Source organism: Hypanus sabinus, unplaced genomic scaffold, assembly GCF_030144855.1.
Source record: "Hypanus sabinus isolate sHypSab1 unplaced genomic scaffold, sHypSab1.hap1 scaffold_1600, whole genome shotgun sequence".
NCBI lineage: Eukaryota > Metazoa > Chordata > Chondrichthyes > Myliobatiformes > Dasyatidae > Hypanus > Hypanus sabinus.
Genome location: NW_026779680.1, coordinates 24,407 through 42,952, shown reverse-complemented (window position 1 = coordinate 42,952; position 18,546 = coordinate 24,407). Strand labels below are relative to the sequence as shown.

General features: G+C 46.9%; 1 protein-coding gene across 2 annotated transcripts in view; it reads right to left on the bottom strand.

Annotated features, from left to right (window-relative positions):
• Nucleotides 1–302: 302 nt before the first annotated feature.
• Nucleotides 303–18,546, bottom strand: part of LOC132387180 (oxidized low-density lipoprotein receptor 1-like) — a 40,658-nt gene continuing 22,414 nt past the window's right edge. For both annotated transcript variants that reach the window (XM_059959526.1, XM_059959527.1), the window contains 6 exons: nt 17,420–17,536; nt 7,584–7,793; nt 5,106–5,150; nt 3,216–3,358; nt 1,984–2,048; nt 303–921 (listed from right to left, as the gene is read on the bottom strand). In XM_059959526.1, the coding sequence (XP_059815509.1) occupies nt 741–921; nt 1,984–2,048; nt 3,216–3,358; nt 5,106–5,150; nt 7,584–7,793; nt 17,420–17,536 (761 nt within the window). In that variant the 3' untranslated portion in view covers nt 303–740. The remainder of the gene's footprint in view (nt 922–1,983; nt 2,049–3,215; nt 3,359–5,105; nt 5,151–7,583; nt 7,794–17,419; nt 17,537–18,546) is intronic.

The following is an 18,546-nucleotide window of genomic DNA, read 5'->3' as shown; positions in this document are numbered from 1 at the left end:
CTTTCAATGCATCAGCAAAAACTCGACATATTTGCGGTGTTTATTAATATTTGCAGTTTACATTAATTGTACATCTTTGTGCAGTACTGATCCTTCAAAAGAACAAATTCCAGGCGTTATAAGTTTCAGATAATAAATGAAATAGCGATTCTTGAGGAAAACATCCGATAAGAGTGGACAGGACACTTGGCCCGCTGGTCTTCACCAGTCACACTGAGTACAGGAGTCGGGAGGTCACGTTGCCGTGATACAAGAGGGGCACAGACAGAGGGAATGCGGACAGACTTTCACCCAAGGTTGGGTTATCGAGCACCAGACGGGACAGGATTGAGGTTAGAGTGAATTGAAAGCAGAAAGAGAGAGGGAGAGAGATATCAGGGAGACGGAGGGTTCAGAGAGAACGGGGAGGGTAGACAGAGAGTGTCTGGGGGAGCGAAGGAGAGAGAGATGTAAGAGGTGTGCAGAGGGAGAAGAGAAAGAGTGGGCGGAGAAAGTTTGAGGAAATAAGGGGAGGCGAGGGGGTAGAGAGAAAGGTAGAGGGAGCGCGGAAGAGCGGGACGGGGGAATGGCGAGAGAGAAGGGGATAGACGGCGAGAGGGATTTGTCGGGGTCTGGTGGTGAGAATATGATTGCAACAAGAGGAGATGGAGTAGGAGGGAGGGACAGAGAGTGTGGGGAGGGAATTTGAAAGGATTTAGGAGTGAGAGAGAAGGTGGAGAAAATGGGGGCATTCACTTGATTCATGTCGACTCCACTGGCTGTTGGCAGAGACCCTGGACCTTTTCAGGAACATCCGGGAACAAAGGTGCCGACTTCTCGCAGATGAACCGCCGATCGGGAACATCACAAGTGTCACCACTTCCGCACCGTCTGCAGACGGTCGTTCCAGAGGGCTTGTACAGGAGACTCTGGCCCACAGTCCTATACAGGAGGGTTAAACAATTTCAACAGAGACAAAACAGCTTCAGTAGAGGACCCGAGCGGAGTCCGTCCCCAACCCAATCCCATGAATTCGATCTCTAATTGCCTGTATGAGTTCTCAAACGTCCCACACAACCACTCTCCCCCACGTCCCCGTGCCGGTACTCAGAAAAATACCACGGTCCGAATGTCTCCCCACGACCCTGTGTTAGTTCCCTAACTAATCTTACTGACCCAATGATTCCCCACAGCCCCGTATCCCCCAAACTAATCCCACCGAACCGCTTCCTCACCACAGACCACTTTCAGTCCCCATACGAATCGAACAGGCCCACCCTCCCCCCTCTGATCTGTTTCAGTCCCCGAACAAACCCCACTGTCCCACCGTCTCCCCACAGACCTATGTCTGTCCGAAATGAATCCCACTGTTCCACACTCAGCCCTGTGTGGTTCCAGGTTCATCTCGTTGTCTCTTCCTTTACCCAGAGCTTCGTGTCTGTCTCCTGACATATCCCACTACACCGCGCTATCCCCATACCCTCTGGTCCGCCTCCAGACTTATACCACTGGCACCCTCTCTCCCACCTCCTTGCCTCAGTTCGCAAACTAATTCCGTTATCCCATTGTGTACCACCGCCCTGTATCTGTCTCCAAACTAATCCAAACTACTCTCTCCACTCAGATACATGTCATTCACCAAACTCATCCCACTGTTGCTCCCTTTGCTCACAGCCAGGCGAAAATCTCCAAAATAATCCCACTGCACGTCGCTTACCAATCCCACATGCGTCAGCACGAAAATAATCTCTGTCACTGATCTCTCCCCACTGCCCTCTGTCAGTTTCCAAAATATTCCCACTGCAGTGTCCTCCCCGACAGACACTTTCAGCCCGAAAATGTTCCCATTGTACAGCACGCTCCCGACAAACTCGGACTGTCTACAAACAAATCACAATGCCCCTCCCTTTCCCCACGAAACTAATTCAGACCGTAATCCCAATTGCTCCCGTCAGGACTATGTCAATAACCAATCTTCACCCCACAGATTAGTGATAATCTCACCCGTTTTCGCATTTTTCAGTCCAGTAAGCAGGTTTGTTGTCCAGAAGATTGTGGGATACAAAGCGCTGGGAAGTTAAATTAACTTGATTAATGCGTAGAATCGAAAAATATGTACTTCTCTCAGCTGATTACAACAGAAATCTGGGATGGGTCTGTCTGGAAGGAGCTTCATTCCGTGTCTGACCCCGGGAGTGTGTGATGGGACGGTGCGGACGGAGATTCACTCTGTGTCTGACCCCGGGAGTGTGTGATGAGACGGTATGTAGGGTGAATCACTCTGTGTCTGATCCCGGGAGAGTGTGATGGGACGGTGAGGAGGGAGCTAAACTCATTGTCTGACCCGGAGATTTTGTGATGAGACGGTGTGGAGGGAGATTCACTCTGTGTCTGACGCCAGGAGTGTGTGATGGGACGGTGTGGAGGGAGATTCACTCTGTGTCTGACCCGGGGAGTGTGTGATGGGACGGTGTGGAGGAAGATTCACTCTGTGTCTGATCCCGGGAGTGTGAGATGGGACAGCGTGGAGGGAGATTCACTTTGTATCTGACCCCGGGAGTGTGTGATGGGACGGTGAGGAGGGAGCTTAACTCATTGTCTGACCCGGAGATTTTGTGATGAGACGGTGTGGAGGGAGATTCACTCTGTGTCTGACGCCAGGAGTGTGTGATGGGACGGTGTGGAGGGAGATTCACTCTGTGTCTGACCCGGGGAGTGTGTGATGGGACGGTGTGGAGGAAGATTCACTCTGTGTCTGATCCCGGGAGTGTAAGATGGGACAGCGAGGAGGGAGATTCACTTTGTATCTGACCCCGGGAGTGTGTGATGGGACGGTGAGGAGGGAGCTTAACTCATTGTCTGTCCCTGGGATTTTGTGATGGGACGGTGTGGAGGGAGATTCACTCTGTGTCTGACGCCAGGAGTGTGTGATGGGACGGTGTGGAGGGAGATTCACTCTGTGTCTGAACCCGGGAGTGTGTGATCGGACGGTTTGGAGAGAGATTCACTCTGTTTCTGACCCCGGGAGTGTGTGATGGGACGGTGTGGTGGAAGATACACTCTGTTTCTGACCCCGGGAGTGTGTGATGAGACGGTGTGGATGGAGATTCACTCTGTGTCTGACCCCGGGAAAGTGTGATAAGACGGTGTGGAGGGAGATTCACTCTGTTTCTGACCCCGGAGGTTTGCGATGATTCCTGTGTTACTGTGTGATCTTTTCGAGCTGTGACACATACCGCTTCATCACTTGAATTGATTTCCAGCAGCCTTGAGTCACGGTTTGAACATTCTTGCTCCGCTTTTTGGAAAATGGTATCAAACGTGGATACGTAATAACACCGATCTTTATTTGTGACCCAGTCCTTGGAACACGTTTGCTCTGGAAATCAGGAATAAGAAACAGTGAGACACAGAGTGAATCTCCCTTCAGACTTTCCTGTCACACGCACCCGGGGTGACACACAGAGTGAAATTCTCTCCACGGGGTACAATCACGCACACCTGAGGTCAAGCACAGAGTGAATATCCCATACACAACGTCTCATTGTAAATTAACAAAGATCAGACAGAGTGAATTTCTCTCCACACCATCCATCACACACTCCCGGGATCAAGACACAGGGTGAATAGAACATGGAACATAGAATAATACAGCACAGTACAGGCCATGTGGCCCAAAATGTTGTGCCTATACTTAAACCCTTCCTCCCATATATCCCCCTACATTAATTTCCTCTATATGCCTGTCTAGTAGTCTCTTAAATTTCACCAGTACATCTGTCTCCACCACTGACTCAGGCAGTGCATTCCACAAACCAACCACTCTCTGAGTAAAAAGCCTTCCTCTAATATCCCCCTTGAAATTTCCACCCCTTACATTAAAGCCATGTCTTCTTGTATTCAGCAGTGGCGCCCTGGAGAAGACGCGCTGGCTGTGCACTCTATCTATTCGTCTTAATATTTTGTATACCTTTATCATGTCTCCTCTCATCCTCATTCTTTCCAAAGAGTAAAGCCTTAACTCTTTCAATCTCTCTTCATAATGTATACTCACTAAACCAGGCAGCATCATGGTAAATCTCCTCTGTACCCTTCCCAATGCTTCCACATCCTTCCTCTAGTGAGGGGACCTGAACTGGACACAATACTCCGAGTGTGGCCTAACCGGAGTTTTGTGGAGCTGCATCATTACCTCGTGAATCTTAAACTCTATCCCTTGACGAATGAAAAGTAACAGTCCTTAAGCTTTCGTAACTACCCTCTCTACCTGTGAGGCAACGTTTAAGGATCTGCAGACATACACCCGCAGATCCCTCGGCTCCTCCACACTACCAAGTATCCTGCCATTTACATTGTACTCTGCCTTAGAGTTTGTCTTTCCAAAGAGTAGCACCTCACACTTCTCCGAGAGGAACTGCATCTGCCGCTTCTCAGCCCATTTCTGCATCTTGTCAATGTCTCCCTGCAGTCTTTGACAATCCTCCACACGATCCACAACACCACAAACCTTCGGGTCGTTTGAAAACCTGCCAACCCAGATGTCTACCCCCACATCCAGGTCGTTAATAATATTCACGAAAAGTAGGAGTCCCAGAACCGACATTGTGGGAAACCACTAGACACAGCCCTCCAATCCGAATGTACTCCCTCCACCACGACCCCCAGTTTTCTGCAGGCAAGCCAACTCTTAATCCACCTGGCCAAAATTCCCTGGAGCCCGTGTCTTCTGCCTTTCAGAATAAGCCTACCGTGTGGAACCTTATCAAATGTAGGTTCCGGTGAGTTTTGTTTCGTTAGTTTAGAGTTATAGAACATGTCAGGCAGGATGTTGGAATGTACTCCTTGAAGGGGGAGGGTAGTCAGGGAGACCTTCTCTGTCGCTAACAACGACACCTGCAGGAAGTGCATCCAGCTGCAGCTCCTAACCTCCGGATCAATCCCGAGAATGATGAGTTTATAGATAGTGGTTTCAGGGAGGCAGTTACGGCAAAGAAGCAGCGCACCGGTAATTGGGTTATCGTCAGGCGAGGGAAGGGGGAAAGGGCAGACAGAGCAGGGATCCCCCGTGGCCTTTCCCCTCAACAACATGTATACCGATTTGGATGATGTTGGGAGGGATGACTTACCTGCGACAAGCTGCGGCTGCCGGATCTCTGGCACTGAGTCTGGTTCTGCGGTGCAGAAGGGAGGGGTTAGAGGAGGAGAGCGGTAGTGATAGAAGACTCGATAGTTAGAGGTATAGAGTTAAAAAAAAGCTTCCTTTAATATCCCCCTTGAACATCCCACCCGTTAACTTAATGTCATGTCCTCTTGTACTGATCAGTGGTGCCCTTCAGAAGAAGTGCTGGCTATCCACTCTATACATTCTTCTTAATATCTTATACACCTCCGACATGTCTCCTCACATCCTCTTTCTCTCTTTGTAAAACCCTCGCTCCCTTAATATCTGATCATCATCTATACTCTCCAAACCAGGTAAATCTCCTCTGTACCCTTTCCAATGCTTCCACATCCTTTCAATAGTGAGACGTCCAGAACTGGACACAGTACTCCAAGTGTAGCCGAACCAGACTTTTCCAGATCTACACCATTACCTCGTGACTCTTAAACATAGAACATCGAATAGTACAGAACGTTACAGGTCCTTCAGCCCACAATTCCTCCATATACTTATCTCGTAGTTTATTAAACGTCACTGGTGTATCTGTCTCCCCCACTGACTCACGCAGTGCATTCCACGCACCAACCACTCTCTAAGTGAAATACCTTTCTCTAATATCACCGGTGAACTTTCCTCCCCTTATCTTAAAGCCATATCCTCTTGTATTGAGCAGTGGTGCCCTGGGAAAGAGGCGCTGGCTGTCCACTATATCTATTCCACTTAATATCATGTATACCTCTATCATGCCTCCTCTCCAGGCATGCGTTAACGTTCCGTGTGTCAGACACACACATGAACGCAAACCCAAAACCTCTCACCCAACCCCCATTCCCGCCATAGCTACTCATCACACGCGCATAGTGTCAAACACAGAGTCCCATCGTACATACACGGGGTGAGACACAGTGTTAAGTTCCCTGCACCGTCCGATCACACACTAACACGGTCAGACGCAGATTGAATCTCCCTCCCCGCGGACCCATCACATACTCCAGGCGTCAGACGTGGATTGAAGCTCCGTGTTCACTGCCTTTTATAAACGCCCGGGCTCAGACGTGGAGTGAAGCTTCCATCCATATTGTTCCATCAAACACTCTCGGAGACAGACACAGACACTCATTCCAGCGGTCAGACGTGATGTGAAGTTTCTTGCACACCATCCTGTCACACTTTTCCCAAGTCAGATTCTGAGTGTTCCTCCTAGTTCACCGCCCCTCACACACTCCCGGGGTTAGGCACAGAGTCCGGCTCCCTCAACACCGCCCCTCACACACTCCCTGGATCAGAGAACAGAATTTAGATCCTCTACAAAGTCTAATCACACACAGCTTGATTAGACACAGCGTGAGTCTCTCTCTCCACGGCCCCATCAGCCTCTCCAGCGGATAGACACAGAAGGAAACTCCCTCAGCGCACACGACGAATATCGGAGTGAGAGTGATTATCCATCGTCTGCTTCTCAACGCAGCAAATTTCAGACACAGAGTGAAGCTGCCTCCACACGCCCCCATCTCACACTCCCGAGTATACAACAGTGTGAATCTCCGTCTTTACGTCCCATCACGCAATTCCTGGAGGGTCACAGAGTGAGGCTCTCTCTGAACCATTCCATCACAACCACCTGTGTTTTCACACAAAGCGAAGCTTCGCCCAGACCCTCCCATGGCACACTCATGGGGTCAGACTCCCTCCAATCACACAATCCGGTGTCACATAGAATAAACATCCATCTGTACTGTCCCATCACCACTCCTGGAATCAAACACAAACTCTCACTCTCGGCGATCCCTTCACACACTCCCGGATTCAGACACAGATTGAATCTCCTTCCACACAATCCCGTCAAACACTCCCGGAGTCAGACACAGAGTGAATCTCCCTCCACACCGTCCCATCACACAATCCCAGGGTCAGACACAGAGTGAATCTCCCTCCACACCGTCCCATCTCACACTCCCGGGGTCAGACACAGAGTGAATCTCCCTCCACACCGTCCCATCACAGACTCCCGGGATCAGACACAGAGTGAATCTCCCTCCACACCGTCCCATCACACACTCCCGGGGTCAGAGTGAAAAGCTCTCTCCACGGTGCCATAACACACTTCACGGATCAGACATGGGGTGTATCTCTCTGGGCAGTGTTCCGTCAGACAATCCCGCTGTCACACACAGAATAAATTTGGATCCATTAGACACTCCCAGAGTGAGACATGGAGTGAAGCAGCAATGTTACGTCTCACAATCCCGTGTTCAAAAACAGAGTGAATCCACCTCCACAACCTCCCATCACACTGTCCTAGATTCAGTGACAGAGGGAAACACCCTTCATGTAGTCCCATCATGCTCGCCGGGTCAAAGACAGTGTGATTCACCCTCCATCCCATCTCTTCACACACTTCTGATGCTAAGCACAGAGTACCGCTTCCTCTCTCCATGCCTACCGTGTGATGAGGAGCGGGTGAAAGAGGGGGATGATGCATCACCTCTTCTGCTGATCAGCAATTCACAGATTTGAGCTTTGGCTTCTTTGACAGATCTGTACTTCGTTTCCATCTCAGTGAACTGGAGACGGAGATCGCTGTTCATTCGTTTAAGATCGGACAGATTAGATTTTCGGTGACATGTTTCGTAAGACTGACGAATCTGTGACACTGAGAGAGATGGTGAGGGATGTTTAGCGTTTACAGTGATACATGAGTCAGCGTCACGCTACCGAATGGGTCACAGAGAGTGTTTTGTCAGTGTCACGGTGAAGAGTGTCACAGTGAAGGATGTGCTGTTGGCACAGTGAGAAGCGTCGGCGCCACATTGTCGGGCGTGTATGTTTCACACTGAGGGGTATATCAATGTCCCGTTGAAGGTGTTGTTATTTCCATGGGCGAGGAAAATGTGTGGGTGAGGGGACTTGTGGTGTCACGGTGGGTGGAGTATCTGTGTCATGGTGTGAGCTTCGCTGGTTTCACAGAGAGGGGTATGTCTGTGTCACGGAGAGAGACATGTCATGGCCACGGTGTGAGTGAGAGGGTCACACTGAGCTGTGTGTCGGTGTCACGGAGAGCACTATGTCGGTGTTATTGTGAACTTAGGTGTCTGTATCCCGGTGAGGGTTTTGCCTGTGTCAGGGTGAGATGTGGGTTATTGTCTCAGTGATCTGTGCATCGGCGTTATGTTAAGGAGCGATACTGTCACAGTAAGGGGTGTCACATAGACGTCTGAGTCTTTTTCAAGATGCGGTGCGGAGCGGATCACATTGAGGAGCGTGAAGATGCCACGGTGTACGCAACCTCAGCGTCACGGTGAAGAACGTGTCAGTGTCACTGTGAGGTGTGTTTGTTTGGTGCCTTGAGGAGTTTATCAGTAACACCGTCAGGGACATGTCGTTGTTACTGAAGGGTAACATATGGTCAGTGTGACAGACTTGTGCGTGTCACTGCGATGGTCTTGTCGGTTTCGCGGTTAAGTGTGTATCTATGTCTCTTTGAAGGTCGTGACCGTAATACGGTAAGAGCATTGTCAATGTAATGGTGAATGGCGTGTCGGAGTCAGCATGAGTCTTGATCGTGTTACGGTAAAGACCGTGTTCTTATCACGGTCAGGTAAGTGTCCGTGTTGTAGGAGATAGAGCATAGAATTGTACAGCACAGTACACGCATTTCGGCCCACAATGTTATGCCGACCCGTAAACCTTGCCTCGCATATAACTCCCCACATACCTGTCCAGCAGCCTCTTAAATTTCTCTGATGAATCTGCCTCTGCTATTGACTCAGGAAGTGCATTCCACGCACGAACCACACTCTGAATATTTTTTTAAAAAAGAATTTCCTCTAATATCCCCCTTCAACTTCCTAACACTTACCTTAAAGCCACGTCCTGTTGTATTGAGCAGTGGTCCCTTGGGGAAGAGAAGCTAGCTGTCCACTGTACATATTCCTCTTAATATCTTGTATACCCCTATCTTGTCTCCGCTCATCCTCCTTCTCGCCAAAGAGTAAAGCCTTAGCTCACTTAATCTCTGATCGTAATGCACACTCTCTAAACCAGGCAGCATCCTGGTAAATCTCCTCTGTTCCCTTTCCAATGCTTCCACATCCTTCCTATGGTGTGGCGATCAGAACCGTGGACAGTACTCCAAGTGTGGCCTAACTTGAGTTTTATAGAGCTACACCATTACCTCACTTAATTATGCTGTTGGCGAGGAAAACCGACCAGGTGTGAGCCAAAGTGCCTCTGGCACTGAGTCTGACCCTGTGTTGCAGAAGGATGGGACGGGGAAGAGGAGAGCTGTCGTCATTGGGGACTCTATATTCAGGGGTGCAGACAGGAGATTTTGTGGATGTGAGAAGGAAACCCGCATGGTTTGTTGCCTCCCGGGTTCCAGAGTCCGGGATGTCTCTGACCGAGTGTTGACATCCTGGCACGAGACGGAAAGCAACCAGAAGTCGTGATCCATGTTGGTACCAACAACATAGGCTGAAAGAGTGATGAGGGTCAGAAGAGTGAGTTACGGGAACTAGGCAGAAGGCTGAAGAACAGGACCTCAAGGGTTGTGTTCTCAGGATTACTGCCAGGGCTACGTGATAGTGACGGTAAGAATTGGAGGAGATGGCAAATGAATGCGTGGCTGAGGAGCTGGTACATGGTGCAGGGTTTGAGATTTTTGGATCATTGGGATCTATTCTGGGGATGTTAGGACGTGTGCAGATTGTATGGGTTGAACCTAAACTCAAGGGGGAGCACTATCCTTGCGTGTATGTTTTCTACTATGGTTCTGGAGGGTTGCAAGGTGCAAGGTGATGGGACCCGGAGCGATAGGAAAGTGCAAGAAGTGCATGGAGTAAAGCCAGATCTAACATATAGGGAGGCATTGAGGAAAGAGAAGCCGAATAAAGGGTTTAAAGATAGTAAAGTAGAAGGGCTAAATTGTGTGTACTTCAATGCAAGAAGAATCAGGAACAAAGGTGATGAATTGAGAGCTTGGGTACATACATGGAATTATGATGTAGTGGCCATGACAGAGACATGGTTGGCACCAGGGTAGGAATGGATTCTCAATATTCCTGGTTTTCAGTACTTTAAAAGGAACAAAGAGGTGGGAGAGGGGCGGAGGGGTGGCATTACTGGTCAGGCATACTATTACATCTACAGAAAGGGTTTGTAATGTTGCAGGATCCTCTTTTGAGTATGGGTGGAAGCCATGAAAAGAAAGGGAGCTGTTACTGTACTGGGATGATTCTACTGGTAGCAGCAGAGGTACAGCGGAACAGATTGGAAGGCAGTTATGAAAGGTGCAAAAATAACAGGGTTGTTATCATAGGTGGCATTAACTTCCCTAATATTGATCGGCACGTGTTTAGTTCCAAGGGCTTAGATGGGGCAGATTTTATTTACTGTGTCCAGGACGAATTACTATCACAGTATGCTAACATGCCGACTAGGGGGAATGCCATACTAGATCTAGTATTAGGTAACGAAACCGAGAGGGTCACGGATCTCTCAGTGGGTGAGCATCTGGGGGACTGTGATCACCGCTCCCTGGCATTTAGCATTATAATGGAAAAGGATAGAATCAGAGAGGACAGGAAAATTTTTAATTGGGGAAGGGGAAATTGTGAGGCTATAAGGCTAGAACATACGGGTGTGAATAGGGATGATGTATTTGCAGTGAAATGTACTATGAATATCTTGCAGGACTTTAGGGATAAATTTGTCCCGGTGCAGAAGAGAAAGAATTGTAGGGTGAAGGAACCTTGGGTTTCAAGTGAAGTGGAAAATCAAGTCAGGTGAAAGAAGGCAGCATACATGAGGATTAGGAAGCAAGGATCAGATGGGTCTATTGAGGAATACAGTGTAGAAAGAAAGAAGCTTAAGAAGGGGTTGAGCAGCGCAAGAAAGCGTCATGAGAAAGCCTTGGCGTGTAGGGTAAAGGAAAGCCCCAGGGTTTCTTCAATTATGTGAAGAACAAAAGGATGACAACAGTAATGGTAGGACCAATCAGAGATAGAAGTGGGAAGATGTGCCTAAAGGCTTTGGAGGTGAGCGTGGTCCACAATGAATACTTCTCTTCGGTATTTATCAATGAGCGTGAATTTGATGACGGGAAGGACAATATGAGTGAGGTTGATGTTCTAGAACATTTATATTAAGGGAGAGGAGGTGTTGGGGTTGTTAAAATGCATTAGGACGGAAAAGTCCCCGGGGCCTGACGGAATATTCCCCCAGGCCGCTCCACGAGGCGAAGGAAGAGATTATCGAGCATCTGGCTAGGATCTTTCTGTCCTCGTTGTCCATGGGAATGGTAGCAGAGGACTGGAGGTAGGCGAATGTTGTCCCCTTGTTCAAAAATGTTAGTAGGGATAGGGATAGGGTAGTAGGGATATAAAACTCTGCTTAGGCCAAACTTGGAGAACTCTGTCCAGTTCTGGTCACCTCACTATAGGAAGGATGTGGATTACTGGAAAGGATACAGAGATTTACCAGGACGCTGCTTGGTATATAGAGTATGGATTATTATCAGAGATTAAGGGCGCTAGGGCTTTACTCTTTCGAGAGAAGGAGGATGAGAGGAGACATGATAGAGGTGTACAAGATATTAACAGGAATAGATACTGTGGACAGCTAAAATTATATTAATTATAGAAAGTGAGCCTTACGTCTGTGGCGGGAAAGCTTTTGGAAACGATTCTTAAAGATAGGATCTATGGGAATTTAGAGAATCATGGTCTGATCAGGGACAGTCAGCATGGCTTTGTGAAGGGCAGATCGTGTCTAACAAGCCTGATAGAACATTTGAGGTGGTGACCAGGCATAAAGATGAGTATAGTGCTGTGGATGTGATCTACATGGATTTTAGTAAGGGATTTGATAAGGATCCACACGGTAGGCGTATTCAGATAGTCAGAAGGCTTGGGATCCAGGGAGGTTTGGCCAAGTGGATTCAGAATAGACTTGCTTGCAGAAGTCAGAGGGTCGTGGTGGAGGCAGTACATTCAGAATGGAGAGCTTTAACTAGTGGTGTCCCACAAGTATTTTTTCTGGGACCATTAATTTCCGTGATTTTTATTAACGACCTGGATATGGTGGTAGAAGTGTGGGTTAGCAAGTTTGCGGACGACACAATGGTTGGTCGTGTCGTAGATAGTGTCGGGGATTGTCGAAGTTAAGGAGACGGAAGTTCAAGGGGATATTAGAGGAAGGTTTTTCACTCAGAAAGTGTTTGGTGCGTGGAATGCACTGCCTGAGTCAGTGGTGGAGGCAGATCTAAGAGAGAAGTTTAAGAGGCTACGAGACAGGTATATGGAGAAATTTAAGTAGGGGGGTATAGCGGATGCAGTATTAGATTTTTGGCACAGCATTGTGGGTTGAAGGGCCTGTAATGTGCTGTACTATTCTATGTTCTATGTTCTCACAAATGATAAACTCTACCTCTCGAAATTTGATTGCTAATACCCCATACGCTGTCTTAAGTACCCTATCTACCTGTGAGGCACACTTTAGGGATCGGTGGACATGTACACCCAGATCCCTCTGCTCCTCCACACTGCCATGTGTCCTGCCATTTACGTTTTACACTGCCTTGGAGGTTGTTCTTACAAGGTGTACCACCTAACACTTCTCGGGGTTGAACACCAACTGCTTCTTCTCAGCCAACTGCTGCATCCAAACAATGTCTCTCTGCAATCTTCGACAATCTTCTACACTATCTAAAACACCACCAAACTTTTTGTCGTCTGCAAACTTGCCAACCCACCCTTCTACCCTCACATCCAGGTCGATAATGAAAATCACAAAAGGTAGAGGTCCCAGAAAGGATCCTTGATGGACAGCATTGGTCACAACCTTCCAATCCGAATGTACTTCTCCCCTCCCCCCACAACCCTCTATTTCCTGCAGAAAAAATAAATACCGCATTCACCTGGCCAAATGTCCCGGTATCCCATGCCTTCTGATTTTATGAATTAGCCTACAGTGTGGAACCTTGTCAAACGCCTTACTAACCGCCATCTATACCATATCTACTGCAATACTCTCATCTGTAAGTTTGGTTAACTCCTCAAAGAAATCTATCAGGCTTGTTAGACACGATCTGTCTTTCATAAAGCCATGCTGACGGTCCCTGACCAGACCATTATTCTCTAAATTCCCATAGATCATCTGTCTAAGAATCTTTTCCAACCGGTTTCCCACGCCCGACGTGAGGCTCACTGGTCTATAATAACCCGGACTATCCCTACTACCTTTGTCGAGCAAGAGGACAACTTTCGCTTCCCCCCAATTCTGCGGTACCATTCCGGTGGAGAACGAGGACATAACGATCCTAAACAGAGGCTCAGCAATCATTATCCTCACATCGTGGAGCAGCCTGGGGAACATTCCGTCAGGCCCCTTTACTTACCCGTTCTCATAAATTTGAACAACAACACGTCATCTCCACTACAATCAACATGCTCCAGAACATCAACGACCATCATATTGTCCTCACCGTCATCAGGTTCTCTCTCATTGGTGAATACCGAAGATAACTATTCATTGAAGACCTCGCTCTCTTCCGCAGTCTCCAGGCCCAACTTTATCCCACCTTTCTCTCTAATTGGTCCTTCCTTCACTCCTGTCTTCCTTTTATTCTTCTGATAACGGAGGAATGCCTCACCCTACTCGCAAAGGCCTTCTCATGTCCGCTTCTGGCTCTTCTGAGACCCTCTTAAGCTCCTTTCTTGCTATCCTTTATTCTTCAATAGACACATCTGTCCATTGCTTCCTAAACAGCAGGTATGCTGCCTTTTTCCAACTGACGAGATTTTCCACCTCACTAGTTACCCATGGTTGCTTCACCCTACCGTTCTTTATCTTAGTCTCAAGACAATTTTATCCCTAACATCCTGCCAGAGATCCCTAAACTTCGACCATATATCCTGCCACAATTTGTGTGGTTGGGACTAGTGGGATCAGTGCTGGGTCCATTTTTATTTGTCATCTATATCAATGATCTGGAATGTAAAGTAGTAAATGTGATCAGCAAATGTGCTGATGATACCAAGATTGGAGGCGCAGTGGACAGTGAGGAAGATTTTTAAACTTGCAGAGGTATTTGTACCAGCTGGTAAAATAGGCTGAAGAATGGCAGATGGAGTTTAATACAGACAAGAGTGTAGTATTGCAATTTGGAAGGACAAACCGAGGAGAAAATACAAGGTAAATGGTAGGGCACTGAGGAATGCAGTAGAACAGATGGATCTGGGAATACAGATACAAAATTTCCTAAAAGTGCCGTCACGGTTAGATAGGGTAGTAACGAGAGCTCTTGGTACATTGGACTTTATGTATCAAAGTATTGAGTATAAGAATTGGAACGTTATGATGAGGTTGTATAAGGCATTGGTGAGGAAGAATTTGGAGAATTGCGTGACGCTTTGGTCACCGAATTACAGGAAAGTTATTAATAAGGTAAGAATGCTGAGAAGGTTTACATGGATGTTGCCGGGATTTAAGAAACTGAGTTACTAAGAAAGGTTGAATAGATTTGACAAGGTTCGACATGGAAGGTTAGTTAGGAAGTTTCAATCGTTAGGTATTAACATTGAAGTAGTAAAATGTATTCAACAGTGGCTGGATGGGCGATGCCAGAGAGTAGTAATCGATACATCGTTGTCAGGTTGTAGGCCGGTGACCAGTGGTGTGCCTCAATTGTATTTATCATATACATAAATAATCTGTATGATGGAGTAGTAAATTGAATTAGTAAGTATGCAGATGATAATAAGATAGGTGACGTTGTGGACAATGAAGTAGGTTTTCAAAGCCTGCAGAGTGATTTCAGAGAGGTTTAGTCTAGTTAGAGGAGTGGGCTGAGCGATGGCAGATGAAGTTTAATGCTGATGTGTGAGGTGTTACATTTTGGTAGGACTAATCAAAATTGGACATACATGGTAAGTGGTAGGCCATTGAAGAATGAAGTAGAACAGAGTGTTCTAGGAATAATGGAGCCTAGTTCCTTGAAGATGGAAACTGAAGTGGATAGAGTCGTAAAGAAAACTGTTGGTATGCAGTCCTTTATAAATCAACGCATTGAGTATCGGAGTTGGGATGTATGGTTAAGAATGTACAAGGCATTGGAAGGCAATATTTGGAGTATTGTGTACAGTTCTGGTCAACGAATTATAGGAAAGATGTCAACAAAATAGAGACAGTACAGAGGAAATTTACTAGAATGTTACCTGGGTTTCAGCACCTAACTTACAGAGAATGGTTGACCAAGTCAGGCCTTTATTATTTGGAGCGTAGAAGGTTGAGGGGGTCTTTGATAGAGGTATTTTAAATTAAGAGGGGGATAGATAGAGTTGACGTGGATAGGCTGTTTCCATTGAGAGTAGGGGAGATTCAAACAAGAGTACATTAGTTGAGATTTAAGGGGTAAAAGTTTAGGGGAAACACCAGGGGAGACTTCTTTACTCAGAGAGTAGTAGCTGTGTGTAACAAGCTTCCAGTCTTAGTGGTAGAGGCGGGTATGATATTGTCATTGAAAGTAAAATTACAGAGGTATATGGACAGCAAAGAAATGGAGGGTTATGGGCTGAATGCAGGTCGGTGGGTCCAGGTGAGAGTAAGCGTTCGGCACGGATTAGAATGACCGAGCTGGCCTGTTTCCTTGCTGTAATTGCTTAATGGTTATTGAGTTTAGATTAAGACTTTATTCCCTGGAGCGTAGAAGAATGAGGGGATATTTGATAGAGTTATATTCAATTGTAATGGGTATAGATAGAGTGAATGCAAGTGGGCTTTTTTCCACTGAGGCCAGGGAAGGAAAAAAGAGAGGACATGGGTTAAGGGTGAAGGGGGAAAAGTTCACTTTTAACATTTAAGAAAATGCTGGAAATGTACGTGGATGAGAGGTGTATGGCCAGTGTGACTGGCCAGAAAAATGTTTAGGCACACCCAAATAAGGGACAAAAGACCAGTTTCTCTGCCGCAATGTTCTGCGGTTCTATGTCCATAGTTTATTTCCCTGCAAATTATCATCGCAATTAACACCCGCAAATTCTAGTCTGATTGCTTCACATTTTCCCTTCCCCAACTAAATTATTTACTGTCCTCTCTGAATCTAGCCTTTTCGATGATAAATCTAAAGGCCAGGTAGCGGTCGTTACTGCCCCCCAGATGCTCCCCCACTGAGAGATCTGTGACCTGACCCAATTCGATTTCTAATACTAGATCTATTTGGGCATTACCCCAGTCGGCCTGTCAACACTCTGTGACAGGAATCCGTTCTGGACACACATATCTGACTCTGCCCCGACTAAGCTGTTGGAACTAATCAATTCTCAATCAAAATTAGTGAGGTTAAAGTCATCCATGATAACAACCCTCTTAAATATGCACCTTTCCAAAATATGCTCCTCGCTATCTCTACTGCTACCAGAGGGCATATAGAATACTCCCAATAGAGTAGCTTCTCCCTTCTTGTTCCGGAATTCCGCCCATACTGACTCAAAAGAGAACAGTACTACATTACCCACCCTTTCTGCAGCTGACCAGTCATGCCACCCCTCCTCCCCTTACAGAAATATTGAGAATCCATTCCTGCCCTGGTGGCAGCCAAGTCTCCGTAATAACCTCTGCATTATAATTCCGTGTATGGATCCAAGCTCTCAATTCATCATATTTGTTCTTGATGCTTCTTGCATTAAAGCAGACGCACTTTCGCCCTTCTTTCTTATTACTTTTAGACCCTTTATTCTTCTACTCTTTCCTCAATGCCTCTCTGTATGTTAGATCTGGCTTTACTCCATGCACTTCTTTCACTGCTCTATCGCTCCGGGTTCCATCCCCCTTGCAAATTAGCTTAAATCCTCACGAATCATGCTATCACCCCTACCAGCATGGATATTGCTTCCCCTCGGGTTCAGGTGCCACCCATCAAATCTATACAGTTCCCACCTTCCGCAAAATGGATCCCAATGTTCCAAAAATCTATAAGCTTGCCCCCTGCACCAACCCCACAGCCGCACATTCAACGGCCATCTCCTCCAGTTCTTTCCTTCACTATCACGTAACAGAGGCAGCAATCCAGAGAACACCACCCTTAAGGTACTGTGCTTCAGCCTTCTGCCTATTTCCCCAAACTCACAATTCAGGACCTCATCCCACTTCCCTATGGTGAGCTGTTTTTAATCGGTGTTACGGTAAGGGGGGATGTTGGTTTCACTGTTGTGTTTTGCCATAACAATTTATTCCACTCTCTTTATTAATGGTCTGACTCCACTCGGAGCCCGTTCCACTCACCATGGATTGAGAGACCCACCACCACCACCATGAGGGCGGACGTAACTAGGCAGAGTAGGCAGATCAGACTGTACGGTCTATTTCCGATCTTCACTTTCGACTCCTGTTCCTGCGCCGCTGCGGAGAGACCATACAACCATCAGACCATGATATATACTTTATAAATCCACAGTAGCAACTTAATGATAAATTCACTTCAGTAACTTAGTGACTGTAGTGATACTTGCTGCAGACTGAAAAGCTTGAGGATGTGGATATTTAGAAAGAGAATATGCTGGAGTTTTAGGAGAACTTCAAGTTGGATAAGTCGCTTGGAACGGACGAAATGTAAAGAAGGCTACTGTGGGAGGCGAGGGAGGAGATTGCTGAGCCTCTGGCGATGATCTCTGCATCATCAATAGGGACGGGAGAGGTTCCGGAGGATTTGAGAGTTGCGAATGTTCTTCCATTATTACACAAAGTGAGTAGAGATAGCGCAGGAAATTATAGACCAGTGATTCTTACCTCAGTGGTTGGTAAGTTGCTGGAGAAGACCCTGAGAGGCAAGACTTATGAACGTTTGGAGAGGTATATAATATTTAGGAGTAGTCTGCATGGCTTTGTCAAGGGCAGGTCGGGCCATACGTCCGTGATTAAATTTCCGTGAGGATGCGGCTGAACAATTTGATGAAGGAAGAACAGTATATCTAGTATATATAAATTTCAGCAAGGCTTTTGATAAGGTACCCCATGGAAGGCTAATTGAGAAAATAAGGAGGCATGGGATGAAATGGGATATTGCTTAGTGGATCCAGAACAGGCTTGCATACTGAAGACAAATAGTGGTTGTAGACGGATCACATTGTACATGGAGGTCTTCAGTGGAGTACCTCAGGGATCTGCTCTGTGACCCTTATTCTTCGTGATTTTTATAAATGACATGGATGAAGAAGTGGAGGGATGGGTTAGCATGTTTGCTGATGACACATAGTTTCGAGACGTTCTGGGTAGTGTGGAGGGTTGCAAGAGGTTGCAGCGGGATATTGATAGGATACAAAACATGGCTGAGAAGGGGCAGATGAAGTTCAACCCGATAGGTGTGAAGAGGTTCATGTTGGTAGTTCAAATATCATGGCAGAATATAGCAT